At 35.0% G+C, this 16,471-nt stretch overlaps 1 protein-coding gene across 1 annotated transcript; it reads right to left on the bottom strand.

The window, feature by feature from the left end:
* Positions 1-8,098: 8,098 nt before the first annotated feature.
* LOC121242833 (disease resistance protein Roq1-like) lies at positions 8,099-14,664 on the bottom strand. Its single transcript, XM_041140798.1, has 6 exons — positions 14,013-14,664; positions 11,119-12,235; positions 10,231-10,515; positions 9,237-10,121; positions 8,548-9,141; positions 8,099-8,398 (listed from the first exon to the last, which is right to left on the bottom strand). The coding sequence occupies exons 1-5, from the start codon at positions 14,357-14,359 to the stop codon at positions 8,602-8,604; spliced, it is 3,174 nt and encodes a 1,057-aa protein (XP_040996732.1). The 5' UTR covers positions 14,360-14,664; the 3' UTR covers positions 8,099-8,398; positions 8,548-8,601.
* Positions 14,665-16,471: the final 1,807 nt, after the last annotated feature.

Consider the following 16,471-nt stretch of genomic DNA (forward strand, 5'->3'; position numbering starts at 1 on the left):
AAACTGATGTAATATTATATCATTTCAACGAACATGAACCAATGATTATAGTTTAACAATGTCAGCAATGGTCTAGTAGTCTATGGTATTTGTTTGTTTCTCATGAAAGTGTAAGACTCTGCAATACGAATATGGATGGACAATGAAAGGCCAACTTACCTTTCCGAAACATTTCATTCACTTTACATAATACATCAGTCAACATGTAGGATACAGCTTTACAAGTTAAATATGGAAAGTAACATATTTACAGGAGCAAAAAGATGGAAACGTATACAAGACAAGATCAAGGAATCGGAGGAGTAAAATCTGGGATTTGAATATGTGCTGCACTTTCAGGATTTCCATTTGTAGCTACTGCTTTGAAAGGCTCTTTAATGTCTGCTGCATTTGTGGCTATTTCAGTGGGATTTGATCTAACACCCCCCCTCAAATTAATGGGGATCATGAGCACCACTAATTTGGACCAAAGAAAAGTAAATCTTGGAGCTATTTGACCCTTCGTGAATATGTCTCCAATTTGATCTGCAGTGGAAATATAGTTCACTTGGACATCTCTATTGAGTACTTTTTCACGGAGGAAGTGGTAATCAACTTCAACATGCTTGGTTATAGCGTGAAACACTGGATTGGACGCCAAAGCAATGGCTCCCGCACCAAATTGTTGGAGTGGATGAAAGTTGAATTCTAAGTTCTTTCATTAGCATCCGAATCCAATACAGGTCAGCAGTTGCAATGGCAATGCTGCGGTACTCGACTTCGGTGCTACTTTTGGAGACGATGGGCCCTTCTTTGCTGTCCAAGTGATGAGATTGGGTCCAAGAAATATCCCATAACCAGTTGTGCTTCGTCGGTCATCCGGATTGCCCGCCCAATCAGAGTCACAATAAGCATTGAGATTAATATCACTAGCAGAATAATAAAGACTGTAATCAATTGTACCTTTAAGGTAACAGAGCACACGTTTTGCAGCAATCCAATGGGGCTCACGGGGGCTGTGCATGAACTGGCACAGCTGATTTACAGCATATGCAATATCAGGGCGTGATATTGTACAATACTGAAGAGCTCCAATTACACGACGGTATTCAGTTGGATCCAACAAGAGACTACCCTCTTCTGATGAAAGTTTGGGCCCTGATGTAGTTGGACAATTTAGAGGTTTAGCACCACCCATTTTGGTGCTTTCAAGTAAATCCGTGATATATCTTGTTTGACGAAGGTGTAGACCTTGTTTGTCACGGGTTGCCTGGACACCTAGGAAGAAGCTGAGTTCACCCAAATCTTTAACAAGAAATGATTCTTTAAGAGACAAAATAAACGAGTCAATGGCAGCCTTGCTTGAACCAGTTACAAGGATGTCATCCACATAAATCAGGACATACATTTTCACAGAATCATTGGTATAGATAAAGAGGGAATAATCAGAATTAGATTCAACAAAACCATATTCCAAAAGGGATTAAGAGAGACGGCGAAACCAAGCACGTGGTGCTTGTTTCAGGCCGTATAGTGACTTGTGTAGTCGGCAGACATGATTTGGATAATTCTCATCAACGAAACCCTTAGGTTGCTCCATAAAAACCTCTTCATCCAACAAGCCATGCAAAAAAGCATTTGAAATATCTAGTTGATGGATATTCCAGTTAAATGATACTGCTAAAGCAAGAATCATGTGAACTGTGGTGTGTTTCACCACTGGAGAAAAAGTTTCTCCATAATCAATCCCATATTGTTGATCAAAACCTTTTGCAACTAAACGCGCTTTGTAGCGCTCAATACGTCCATCAGAGAGACGTTTAAGCTTAAAAACCCATATATTCCGAACTATATGCTTACCAGATGGTCGCGGACAGAGGAACCAAGTTCCATTTACCATTAAGGCATCAAATTCCAGACCCATCGCAGCACGCCACTCGGGAGAAGTCACAGCTTGTGCGTAGGTGGAAGGTTCAAATTCGGTGACCACGGTTGAGAGAACCTGCAATGGGTAGCGAGTTGAGTATACTGTGAAGCTTGGAAACTGTTTGGGTTTGGATTTGCCGGTCATAGACCGAGTAGTCACTTTGGTTTCGGTTTGGGTAGGTGCCGACGGAATGGGTTTCGGTTTGTGTAGAATTATCGGGTTGGAGATTTTGGGAAAGAGGAGACAGAGGTTGCGGGTGAGAGTTGGTTTCGTTTTCAATTTGAGTTGGAGAGGGTTCAATTGCAGAATGTAGATTTTGGGAAAGAGGAGGCAGAGGTTGCGGGGAAGGGTGGGTTTCGTTTTCAATTTGAGTTGGAGAGGGTTCAATTGCAGAAGGTAGTATGAACGGGTCTGGGCATGAGATTTCAGGAAGGACCATACCTGAGGAGACCTCATTCCGCGAGGCATGTGAAGAAAGGACCCTTGCTTTTGCTGGAAAATTTGTTTCGTGAAAAACAACATTGTGGGAAATATACACACGTCCAGACTTATAGTCAAGACATCTATAGCCCCTTTGTTGACTAGCAGAGCCAAGGAAAATGCACTCTTTACTGTGGAAAGAGAGTTTGTGTTTTTCATATGGTCTGAGTAATGGAAAGCAAGCAGATCCAAATGAGAAAATGAATAGTTCAGATAGAATCGAACTTTCGATTGATCCAGGTACTTGGGCTCCGATGGATTTTATGAAGCATGCAAAATGGAGTGAGGTTGTTTAACACTCTTGTTGGGAGTCTGTTTATGAGATAAACAGATATAAGAAAAGCATCAGCCCAATAAGTGTTTGGTATGTGAGATCGAGCTAGAAGAGTTAACTCGGTCTCAACAATATGGCGATATTTTCGCTCAGCGATCCCATTTTGTTGAGATGTGTGAGGACAAGTTAAGCGATGAAAAATGCTATTTTCTTGTAAAAATGATTTAAAGGAGGTGGAAAGAAATTCTCCACCATTGTTAGTTTGAAGTTGTTAAATTTTACAAGAAAATACATTTTCCACAAGTGCTTTAAAAATGGTAAAAATAGCAAACACCTCATGTTTTGATTTAATGGGATATAACCATGTAAAGCGGGAAAAGTCATCAATAAAGAGAACATAATACTTAGCACCACCAACCGAGTACATAGGAGAAGTCCATACATCGAAATGAATAAGAGCTAAAGGCCGAGAAGATTGACGAGTTGAATCACTAAAGGGTAATTGTTTTGATTTCTCCAAAGGACACGATGAACAAAATTCAAATTTATTGGAATTAGAAACATCTAAATATTTTGAACGAAACAAATGATTTAAGACAAATTGAGACGGGTGGCCTAATCGATCATGCCACATGTCAAGAGTGGTGGACACGTCGAGATTGGCCACAAAACATGAAATTTTATTTGAAGAAGATTTATTGGCTGCTATGGGATAGAGTCCATTCTCAACTTGCCCCTGAAGTAGAAGTTGCCCCGTGTTGTTCTCCTTCACAGAAAAATCACTTCCAGTTAGGACAAAATAACAATCATTGTCTAAACAAAAACGATTGATGGAAATTAAATTTGAAGATGCATTTGGACAATGAAGGACATTGGAGAGATTGAAATTTGAATTTGGTGTTTTGAATGATGAGGTACCCATGTTTTTAATCACCAAACCTGAGCCATTTCCAACCGTTATAATGTCTCCTCCGTTATAGGGCTGCGAGGAGGTGAGATTTGCTGTGTTACTGGTAATATGGGCGTTGGCTCCACTATCAGCATACCACACTTGTTGAGCATAAGAGTTGTTGTCTTCAGCAGCCATAGCGGCAAGATCTGATGGTGGTAGTCAACCTTGGTAGGTGAAATCAAACCGGTGCTAACAATCAAGGGCTTTGTGGCCTTTTTTCTCACAAATCTGACAGACGGGCCGGTTATCACCTGTTGGGGAAGCAATGGGCCTGTTGTTTGAAGAGCCCATGTGAGTTGATGGGCGATTTGGGGACCTAGTCTGTTGTGAGAAGCTCGGCCCGGTAGGTTTCTTTAGAGAGCCAAGCTTCGGATGAGCTGCAGTAAAAGCAAAGTTGGTGTTAGCAGGTACAAAGGAAGGAGGTGCCTCCATTAACGTCTCAAAGTTGAGCAGCTCGGTTTGGAATTCATCAATGGGCAGATCCTGATCTCAGGTTGTGAAAGTGTAGGAAGTGACGAACGGCATGAAATGCGGTTTAAGGCCACTCAAGAGATAGGTTATCAAATCTTGTTCTTCGACAGGTTTGCCGGCAGCAGCAAGTTGATCTGAAAGAAGTTTAGCTTCTTCAATATATGAGAGGCAAGACCGATTTCCTTGTGAGATAGTTTGAAGTTGCCGTTTGAGAAAGGCAATTCTGGAGCGCGAGGTAGATGAAAATCGAGCTTGAAGGGAGTCCCAAACCTGCTTTGAAGTTTCCAAATTAAGGACGGTGGAAACTAGTTTTTCCGCAATAGAGGCATATAGCCAACTGATGACACTGTTATCTTGTTTAGACCAGCGCGTATAGTCTGGATTGGGAATGTTATCTGGGAGAGTTTTGGTTGGAGCAAGGTTGGAGCCATCGACAAGGCCAACCATGTCATGACTCTTCAAGAAAACAAGAAATTGGATCCTCCAGGTAAGATAATTGGGGCCATCCAATTTGGAAAACTGGGGAGTAGTTTGAGAAGAGGCCATTGTGTTTGTGATGACATGCGGAAGCAAAGTGTGTAGGATCTTGGTTTGGCGTTAGCCTTAGAAGCCTGATACCATGTAAGACTCTGCAATACGAATATGGATGGACAGTGAAAGGCCAACTTACCTTTCCAAAACATTTCATTCACTTTAAATAATACATCATTCAACATGCAGGATATAGCGTTACAAGTTAAATATGGAAAGTAACATATTTACAGGAGCAAAAAGATGGCAACGTATACAAGACAAGATCAAGGAATCGGAGGAGTAAAATCTGGGATTTGAATATGTACTGCACTTTCGGGATTTCCATTTGTAGTAGCTGCTTTGAAAGGCTCTTTAATGTCTGCTGCATTTGTGGCTATTTCAGTGGGATTTGGTCTAACAGAAAGATACCATGAGAGGATCGGGTCCCCATTCCCTATCTACCATATAAAAAATGTTAGCTATCAATTTGAAAAAATTTGAAAGAAACACTTGAACAACTCTGCAGTAACACTTCTAGCGGCAATAATGCTATGAGGTGGTATTCCCGTGTGCTTACATTGAGTCAAATTAATATGTTCAAAGAAGAAATATTTGAAAACTAAACTCATCGATCGCCTCTTCACCTTTGTCATATATTCCATACTGAGTCACACTAAATAATTATATATCATATTCATAGTTAGAATGCGAATTATCTTTGAGATGCCTTGGTGGTGATGTGATAGACACGCATGACTCAAAATCACACCGGCATGAAGGTTCGAGTCCTCTTCAAAGCATAATATTGATAATACTACAACATGCCCGTTACCTATATATATATATATTGATTAAGACCGGAAGTCTACCTAAAATAGAACCTACCTATCAAACAAATTCATTTAGAATGGAAAACATGGATTATTGGCCGAATCCCACAAAATCATTTTCTAGAAGTTATGTTGTTTTTAAAATGCAATTAGACTTTGATTCCCAAATAATAAACATCACACACGTTACACGGTTTACGGGTGCTTCCGTTGAGTATAGTAAATCATTGTGATCAGAAAATCCCACTTTCCCCCGCATCTATATCTCTGATCATGAGCTTGTTGGAAAAAAATGTGATTTGAGTATGATGAAGTGAAAGATAATAAATTGCTTACAATTTGCTTGCCAAAACATGGAGTCTTCAATGAATCTTTAAAGATAATAAACACTTGAGTTGCTAATATTCATGGATTTGGGAAGACTAATAATATCACTCCTAGCTCAATATTGCTAGATCTTCCAAACTACTATTGACTAAGGAGACCTGATTTTGATAAGAGGCTACCTTCATAATTCAAATGTGGCAATGAGAGTGATCATTCTGCACTTGACGAAGTTTCAGATCCATTTGTAGACACAACAGAGGGCATACAGCACTGTCCTTTACCCTTCACCATCTTTGTAAGCTGATCACCAAGCCCTGAATAACCTCCAAGAGAAAGAGTCCTTAGCTGTTGCAACAGAAGAATGTTATTTGAGAGATGCATAAGGTTTTGGCATCCTCCTAGCTAGATATAAAACCTGAAGCCCAGTGAGATGCCCGATGGATGGACAAATTTCTGTTATATACTAAAGATTCCAGTGTACAATGCAATTCAGGAACGTTTTGAAGGCTTGAGTAACCTTCTAAGGTAAAGTGACTTTAAAGATCTCAACTTGAGCCTTCTGGGGAGATTCTTGAGACTATTGCATTTATTAAGATTCAAATTACAAGCCTATCGAACTTCAACTCTAGAAAATAGAAATGCTTGAATTTGTTGGAGGAAGCTTTAGTGGGAGCTTGGATTCCTTTCCAAAATTTACAATATTTGGATTAAAAATAATTCCACTCCCACTAACTTGGAGATGTATGTATTCATCAGCAAAGGACTATCACATACTATTATTGGGAGGTCTTTTTAAAGCCCAAATCTGAATAATTTCTTAATTGCAAGCTAAATAAACATTATGATGACCAAAACCTAAGCTTGAAACATGTGTACTTTCCTCCAAGCTTCTCATTCTCAAACACATTCTCACATCCACTTGATCTAACTCTGTGTTAAGATGAGCTACTAATACCATAACTATCCTCAATGAATAGCTTTTCATAACAAAATTAAAAAGAAAAAAAAAAAAAACCTCAAACAAATTGCAATATCATTCAAGAAATTAATTAGCTATCTCCCCAATATTGATTTTGAGCGGCACCACTTCAAGACTGCATACTTATTGGTATCCTTTTGTGAACTATGCCCATCTGACTCTCCAAGACTGAATACTGTGTCTCTACATATTTAATCCTACACAGTAAAACATAGTCAAATACTAATACAAAACTTGGTAATAAAAACAAAGACCATTGCATTTGACACTGCTTTGCAATTAACAACTAGTAAGAACAATCCAACCAAAGACAACTTCTTGGTTATACCAAAAAAAAAAATATCCTGGTTACGTCATCATGAGCAATAAAATGTTACAATTCCCCAATTGTCTTGTCTGTACCATGAATAATGTTCCTAAACCTGAGAAATCAAGCCACAACTTGCTATACATTTCAAACAGTGAAAACCAGCAACTCAAAAGCAATTATAATTCACCTGCAAAGGCAATTATAAACAATGAAAACCAGCAACTCAAAAGCAATTATAATTCACCTGCAAAAGCAATTATAAACAGTGAAAACTCAGGCCTACTCCTCCTGATTTACAGTTTGAAGAAAAAGTTTTTCAAACCCAATCTTCTTACTCTGCTGACAAGGTTTACGAATGGAATATTGATGGTTTCTCTGAACAAGAGATCATGAATACCATGAGTAAAATGTCCCTTGTAGCAAATGCTTATGGGAACAATAATATTAAACAACCTGATATTGTTAAGATTTTAACACAACTAGTATATGACTAAGTTGCAAACCAGTTATAATTAACCGCACTGCATCCACATAACAATTTTAAGATGAGACATTTTTTTCATGAGAACTAAACAACATCAAAACAAGAAATAATTAATTTATTAATCTAATCACAATAAAAAAAACCAAAATAAATTTTAAAGTTGCAAATTAATCTAAACAATGAAAAAACTATTAAAGGAAAATAAACTAAGTTTTGGAATCCACCTCATTAATACATAGTAATATATTTATGATAAATGATTCTTCTCGAAAATCTACATGATAATCTAGAAATCAATTTTGACATCATGAAAAATATCATCGTTGAAACTCTTTTTCTTTAAGAAATTATCCAAAGTATTTTCTTGTTCGCTTAAAAATATAAAATCAAATCATCGTTTGTATTTGTTAAAACAAATCATAAAAGATATTCGATTTTATGTTTAACAAAATTATGAATCAGGCTATCAGTTGATTAAGATTATTCTAAATCATGATAAGAACATGATTAAACTCATATCAAGAATTTTATCCCTCTCAATTGATATGAAGCAAGAATAATAAATCGTTGAAAACATCAACAATTTAGAAAAGTCAATCTCATCAATAATATTACTAATCTTTAACGAGGTTTCATCCTTAACCTTAGTTGAAAATTTAGTTAGGCATATTCATGAAAATAAATTCTAAAATATGAACGTAAGTAAATATCAAAACAATATTTAAAATGAAATTAAAGAAAAATAAAATTTACACTGCTCTCAAAATGTAAAAGTAGCTACAAGTTTGTTACCATTAAAGTCTGTTATGGTTATAGGTCTTTCCCAACTTTGATTCCTTCCGCAACTTTGATTCCTTTCCGAACTTCAATTCCTTCATTAAGATAAAGTTTAAATTTAAGCAAGAAAAATAAATATTTCAAAATCAATAAAAATAAAAATAAAATTAACATTACATAATTGTGATAATGCTTTATTTAATTTAGTAAAATTCTGCACAATTTGGCTATTATATTCACATACCCAAGTAGATGTAAATCTTCATTAATGAAATCATCATTAGCATCCTTGAATTCCCTAATTCTCGTGGTTGAAGATTGCCACTTTTGTTGTGGATTCCAAGTCATGCTCACCCCCATCTCGATATCTCTTTGAAAGTTGAATAGGATTAATGAAATTGTCATTCCTGTATATTAGATGGACTCCAACACTTTTTAAGATTGCTTCCTTTGACCCACTTCCAAATATAAACCTCATATTGTTCCCCTTCCTGTAACTTCTCAACATCATCTCATCAATTGAATTTCCAGCTATGTATTTTAGACATACACGATGTGGGTCCATTGAAGGCCACAACAAATCACAATATGGGTCCCACACCATCAACTGGCTGTTTATTGAGATAGTAATAGTTTCATATCCCAGCGGAAGAGGTCCCACAACAAAACACAAAACTAATGCTACCATTTGATGCCCAAAACACATGGATGCAGTATGATCAATTTCTATTTCAATAGAATTACTATATGAAGTAGTCTCCTTGCAATACTTGAACCACTCTGGAATCCTACTTCCTGGATATATAATCCTACTTGAATCTTTCATCTGAAAGCATTCCTATTAAACCAAGTATATGTTAGAAAACAAATACAAGTAATTATCAAATACGAAATAGAAAGAAATTAGAGATCAAATAGATGAGGCATGTATACCTGAACCCATAATGGATCTGGTGCATGATTCCCTACATTCACATGCATTTTATTACACTCAGATAAGTTAATCGATGTTAGCCATTTTAAGTTTGGTATACCGAATGAAGATTCTGTCGATACATTATGAAAGCGTTCCAATAACCCGCATCCTGTAGCATCTACCTCTTCTATATTTGGTGGAAGGTGTAGAATTTTTTCAAGTTGCTTGCAGTCTCTTAAAGAAAGTCTCGCCAATCCAACAAATCTTTCGATGCATGGAGGAAGGCTAACAATACCACTACTAGATAGATTTAAAGTCGTCAAACTGAAATTTGATTCGGAAGGCGGCAATGGGAACAATTTCATACTTGATGAAATTTCATTTTCCTGTGTACATAGCATGGATTGTCCATTATGCCCCACCTCCTTTCCAAAATTTAAAAAATTTGGACAATAAAGGAGGTAAACTTTCTCTAGATGTTCAAACTGAAAAATGTTTATTGGAAGATGCACAAGGTTTTTGCACCCATACATTAATAACTCCTCGAGCCCAGCCAAGTATGTAATGGATGAAGGTAGCTCCTGTATTACGGTGCTTTCTAACATGACATATTTCAAATGTTCCATTTCACACTCAATTTCTGGAAAGTTTTCAAGGCTTGTACAACCTCCAAGTTCAAGTAATTTTAGAGATCTCAACTTGAAGCTTCTTGGCAAATTCTTTAGGCTGGAACATTGTTCAAATTTCAATTCAACAAGCTTATCCAAAAATCCAACAGAATCATGAACCTCAACTAAATTTTTACATTCATCAAGAATCAACTTCTTTAAATTTGAGCAACTTGAAAGATCCGATATTTTTGTCAAGTATTTAGATCCACTGCAATCAATACTTGTTAAGTTCTGTTTAAAAAGAAGAAAATAAAAGAAATATATTAACAATTAAAGGAAATTTGCAACATACCTTAAAAGTAAGACAGATCAACTTGATATTGAAAATAAAAATACTTACCTTAGATTGCAATCCCGTGCCTAAATCTCTGATATTGCTTCTTCTAATATTTAAAACAATGAGTTTCCCTCCATGAAAATAAGATGGCAAAATCTCCAAAGGGCATAGAGGCCAAACGAGAACTCTTAACTCATTAGAGAGATACTTCAATTTGCCACGAAAACTTGCATTACAATTTATAAATATTCTGAGGTTTTTCAATTTTGCAAACGCCTTAGTACTGAATTGTGTCTTGCAGTCCTCCTGAGGCAGATCTATCAATATGCCTTCAATTTTCTCTGTTCCCTAATGTGAGAATGCACAAGTGTTCTATCAAAAATCAAAGATAAATTCCCCATAATTCAACACTTGCGCAAGTGTTCATGAACTATATATAAGTTTAACAAGCTAAGATTATATTTTCCTTTTTACAACACGTGTGTACATCACTATTTCATTTAGTAAGAAGGAAACAACAAACATAAACCACATCTTTCTTCATATGTATTTGGTGTTTCTATTTTAGATTTCATAAGGGATAGCCTTATTTTATTATTCAAATTTCTAGAAATAAGTGTATACATTCAAATGTCAAAGTCATGTATACTTCTTCCTTTTAATACGTATCACTCAGTTTAAAATATTAAAACGTGGTCAGATAATCATAGGATTTTGCTTTTTTAAAAAAATACAGAAAAGGGGAATTGGTTTTGATGATTTTATTTGGACGTCTTTATTAAAATTATTTTATTTACAACATTGAGAAAATATTTCATGTGAAGGGTACGTACGTATCTATATTATAATTTATATGTATTTCAGGATCCATTTCTTTTAATTTAATAGTAGAGTCAATTGAGAAAAAAGATAATTCGAGAGTAAAATTATAATTTCTAGGGAAAATCTCACCTTATTTTTTTCAAATACTTCACGAACGTCTTCATGAAAATATAATCTGCTGCGCTTGCCAGGTTCTTCGGGTGATTCTTGTCGAACAATTTCTTTACCCATATCTTCTAGTAAGTCATGCATCCACAACAAGTATTGGTCATCATTATGTTGATCAATCATTATAAGACATTTATCATTGAGCTTTTTGATACCGGCATAGGCAAAGAAACCACAACTGTCTAGTATTTTAGTGACATATTCTCTCTCGTCTCCTTTGAAGAAACATGCAATGTCAAGGAAAATCTTTTTTGTATGATAATCTAATCCATCGTAACTTATTTTGAGTTTTTCGTGAATATTTTCTTCTGGAATTCTTTTGTACTTTTTCAATTCGCTTTTCCAATAATGTATATCTTCTCCATAAAGATTTGAGCCTATCACTTTTAAAGCGAGTGGAAGGCTGCCAGCATACTTTAGTGCAAGTTTTATGACATCCGCAAAAGCGTCATCAGGTTTGTGACTTTTGAAAGCATGCCGACTAAAGAGCTGAAGAGCTTCATGGTGATCCATTTCCTTCAGACGATATTTGAAATGAACATGATGCTTAGTTAGTAAACCCTCATCCCTTGTTGTTATGATGATTCGACTCCCAGAACCAAACCAATCGCATCTTCCACATAATTTTTCTAATTGTTCCAAATGATCAACATCATCAAGAATCAAAAGAATTTTTTTACAGCAAAGTCTCTTCTTTATCAAATTGATTCCTCGATCAACATTACCAACTTTCCAACTTGAATCTTTAAGAATTTCATAAAGAATTGTCTGTTGCAACTTCACGAGACCACCTTGATCTTGTTTTGAAGATTCTCTAACATTTGCAAGAAAACAGCTGCCTTCAAACTGATCAGTAATGCGGTTATATATCTCTTTTGCAATAGTTGTTTTACCAATTCCACCAATACCGAAAATCCCTATCATGCGTTTGTCATTCTCCTTAATACATAATAGCATATTAATATCTTCTACAGGAGAGTTTATTCCCACTGGATACTCGGCAACATGCAAATATGTACGATTTAGTACTACTTTTGAGACCTCTTGAACAATCTTCTGGATAAATTCAGATTCGTTCCTTCCAATGCAAAAAGATTAAAAGAAAAATAATGAATTTGGCTTCCTCTTCTTTAAAGACACGGGGACATGATTTAGGCACATGAATTTTATTCTCATGTAATAAATGACATTATTGGTAGGGTACGAAGAAGTTACAACATTCATTATATCCTTCTCGACCTGAATCCCAATCCTCCTATGGGTTGACCATACGTCAAGTATGTACTAATTAATGCAGTACTCTTATAAATTTGTATTGGTGGTAGGGATTGGACTAACAACTGTCTTTGAAATGGTGGTAGGGATTCCAATCTCTTATCAAACTCAATACTTAAAAAAAGGAATAGGAAATGGAACTTGAAAATGGTGGAGAAGCAAAGCCATCATGTATGCTGTCATTAATCTTTGTTCCCTGTTTTCTTTAATCATTGCAGTATTTTTTTTTTTCAGTACCTGACTTTTATGTGTTAATAAAATATACGAAAATAATCTTTTCCACCACAAAACTACCACCATTTTTAATTTATACCATAAACTTAAAAAAGTATTTATTTGCATTCTAAAGTACAGATAAAGTTTACTTAATTTGTACGTATCTTCCAATTTAACTTGACTATATATATATATATATATATATATATATATATATTTTATATGTATATGAAGAATGTGCCGCTTGACCAATTTAACCGGTAAATATATGCAATATCTAGGGGTGGGCAGCAGGGCCCCGCCCCGCTTCCGCTCCGCCCCCGCATGGCGGGGCTTGCAACCCCCTCCGCCCATGCGGGGGAGGGGCCCCCGCCTAGCATCTAGGGCCCCTAGAGGGGGCGGGTGGCGGGGAGGGCCCAACCCCGCCCCGCCCCGCCCCCGCTTACAGTAAACATAAATATATACTTATATTTTACAAATTGTGTATATATAAATATATATTACAATTTGTTAGACTTGTTCACAAAATATGTATTGACAAATTTAAAAACTACATAGTTTAAAAACTAATACACTACAATTTACACAAAATATGTACTAGCAAATTTAAAAATTACATAGTTTTTAAATTATAATCATATTTAAAAATATATTTTTAATTACTTTTACACTTAGAAATAATTTTTAAATCAAATAAAATGTAGTATTTTTTTTTTTAAGTAGAACGAGGTGGGGCAGATTGAGAATCCGCCCCGCACCCCACCCACCGGGATGGGGGACGGGGGTGAAAACCCCAACCCTGGCCCCATGCAGGGCGGGGTGCGGGGAAGGGGTGCCCCCGCCCCGTAAGCGGCAGGTAGCACCCCTAGCAATCTCTTAGAGTATAAATTAGATTTTTTTATTTACGATGTAAAATAAAAAAGACCGCAGTTTGAGTTTGAAAAATGTTATTATGTAGAAAAACATGATCAATATGAACACAAATTTTTATGAGGCTTCTGCATTTTGGTGCGTAAAGTTGGTTGTTGAAAATACACTTGGTAATTTTGACTAAAACAGTTCAATTTGTCTTTATTTTTTGGTAATGTTCTCATCCTACTTCCTACTTGACATACATATACAACATGAGTGACATCTCAGAATATGGCTTTGATTAGCATTTTATTGATTTAAGTTATAATTTTGTAATATATCTCAAATTTCTTTGTTTTTCAACTTAAGAATATTATATGGAAACAAAAGTTGCTTTCGAAGCCTAGTCTCAAGTCAAGGATTTAATTCTAACGCATGCACATGCACGATATATATCATCATATCAAAAAATAAAAAATGAATAGATAGAGGGATAGAGTTTTCGGAATTACTCGTTGATCTTTAAATGCAAACCGGATAGATCGGCAGCTTGTTTTAAGGCAGTCTTCCACCTCTGAACTTTAGCATCATCCTTGAATTTTTCTTCATGTTTAGCCAACGCTTCTTTAAAACTACTGTTTTGGTGTCGTACTGTCGATGGCTCAACTTTGTAAAATACAGGTAAAACTTTATGTTGCTTTGATTCTTTACACTCTAAGATCTTCATTAGCTCATCCAAACACCATGTAGATGATGCATAGTTTTCAGAAAATATAATGATTGAAATCTTTGACTCTTCAATGGCCTTCTCAAGTGCAGGTGAAATTTTTTCACCTCTTCTCAGCTCCTCGTTATCCATATAAGTATTGATTCCATTTTGATGCAAATCTTTGTAGAGATGAACAATAAAATTATTGCAGGTATCTTCACCTCGAAAGCTCAAGAATACATCGTAACTAATTTGAGAGGTTAAAGAAGAGGAATTGGAGGAGGAAGGTGAGGAGAGGACTCCCGATGATGCGATAGAAGAAATCATTTTGAATGTAAAGTATAAGTAATTGTAGATGGATTGTGGATGATGATGGAGCTCCTTGTATAAGTTTAAAGAAGTGGATACAGCGTTGCATGAGGAGGAACTTCTTGGCAAATTCCGCGCGATGCATCTAAAAGGCCGTCATCTCTTGAATTGGCATAATTATTTTCGAATAATGCTAGCTGTACAAGAAAACGTATGCCTTGGTCAAAGAAACGCGGCCAAACTTCTTCGGTGCCCTTGGTGGCCTCTTCTCGGCGTCAATTATTATTATTATTTATTTATTTATTTATTTATTTAAGAGTAATGTTACATATAATTGTGAAGTGTATAAGTACTGTATAGTCGTTTTGAAAAAAAATAAGGTCTATTATTAAAAAATTTATTTATTTTTTATGTGAGTCTTGTATTTATTCATTTTTTTTAAAGTTATTATGCGACGCTTGCCTATAACTATCAAACTATCATTTCTCTTTATTTAATGGTGTAAATTAGGACATTTTAAATCTAAGAGAAGTATTGTTCTTCCGTTTTCTTTTTATCTTTTCTACCCATATATGTTTCTAATCAAATGAATAATAAGTTTTTTATTTTAATTTTTATTTTCGAAGAGATCTCGTAATAGTAAAGTTTAAAAAATAATTAATATGGTTTTTTCATGTTTCTTTTACTTTATTTTCATTTAAAAAATTTTAAAGTACATCAACACGTTAGTTTATATGTAATATTAACTCATTTATATATAATATTAAAAAAACAACTGGATTGACAACAATGTATCTGTGTCGGTTGGGGTCCTTTGGTCTGGTTCTCTCTCTGTCTCTCTTACCATATCATACATATCATCTAATTTAATTTTATATGTTAATTACTAATTAAGTTTAGGATGCGCGCAGCCAATGAGAATATTAAAAGTGGTTAGCCCCACAGAAACGATAATCTTGCTTCTTTTTTTCCCTTTAATCTCTAAACAGATCAATAATGATTGACATGATCGATGTTATAGGTTGTTCTTTTAGCCCCGATTTGGATTAGAAACTTACATTATCTCATCTCATCTCATCTGATTATTATAATTTTTTCAAATTTTCATATAAAATATAATAAATAATTCAACTTTTTTAAATCTTAAAATAATAATAATATTAAAAAATAATATTCTAACAATATTTTACTCAATTCATTTAAAATCATATCAACTCATCATCTCTGAATCCAAACAAGATCACTATATATATAATTTTTTATTTGTCGGCACAAAGTTAAACCGGGAATATTAACTTGCACTAACAAATCATGATCAGGAGATAAATTTAATAAAAACATACGAATTCCCAATGATGATGAGGAACGTGATTTCTTGACAACTTCAGAGTTGCATCACACACAAATAAAATTAGAAAAAAAAATATAGAAGAAGATAATAATACAATTATACATAGTACTTGGTCGCATGAATTAATGGAAGACTAAATTAAATTAATGAAGTCAATATTGCTCGAGCATTCATGCATATATTATATTAAAAAAATGATTTTATTTATATATATATATATAAATTATTTCTCAAACTTTCACAATCATATAATATAACTTATAAACTAATTAATTATTAAAGTTTAGGCATGTCAATGGTCTAGTAGTCTATGGTATTTGTTTATTTCTCATGATGAAAGATAACAGAGGATCGGAGGATCCTGTCCCCATACCCTACCTGCTGTATAAAAAATTATAGTTTTCTTATTCAAATATTCGAATATGCTAAGGATCATCATATATAGAAAGATTTTTTTTTTTTTTTTTAATTTGATAAAACGACCGTCATATATAGAAAGATAAATTGGAAAGAAACACTTAAACAACTCCAGTACTGTAACGCTTCTAGCGGCAATCATGCTATGAGGTGCTATTCCCGCATGCTTATGGGGTCAAATAAAA

The sequence above is a fragment of the Juglans microcarpa x Juglans regia genome, chromosome 8D (genome assembly GCF_004785595.1).
Source record: "Juglans microcarpa x Juglans regia isolate MS1-56 chromosome 8D, Jm3101_v1.0, whole genome shotgun sequence".
NCBI lineage: Eukaryota > Viridiplantae > Streptophyta > Magnoliopsida > Fagales > Juglandaceae > Juglans > Juglans microcarpa x Juglans regia.

Bases quoted from the DNA above. Each gene is read 5' to 3' on its own strand.
- LOC121242833 (XM_041140798.1), bottom strand. From the start codon at position 14,359: ATGGATAACGAGGAGCTGAGAAGAGGTGAAAAAATTTCACCTGCACTT. The intron at 10,516-11,118 runs GTGAGATTTTCC...TTCTCACATTAG, and splicing joins AAGTATTTGAAAAAAATAAG to GGAACAGAGAAAATTGAAGG. The intron at 9,142-9,236 runs GTATACATGCCT...TTGGTTTAATAG, and splicing joins CAGATCCATTATGGGTTCAG to GAATGCTTTCAGATGAAAGA.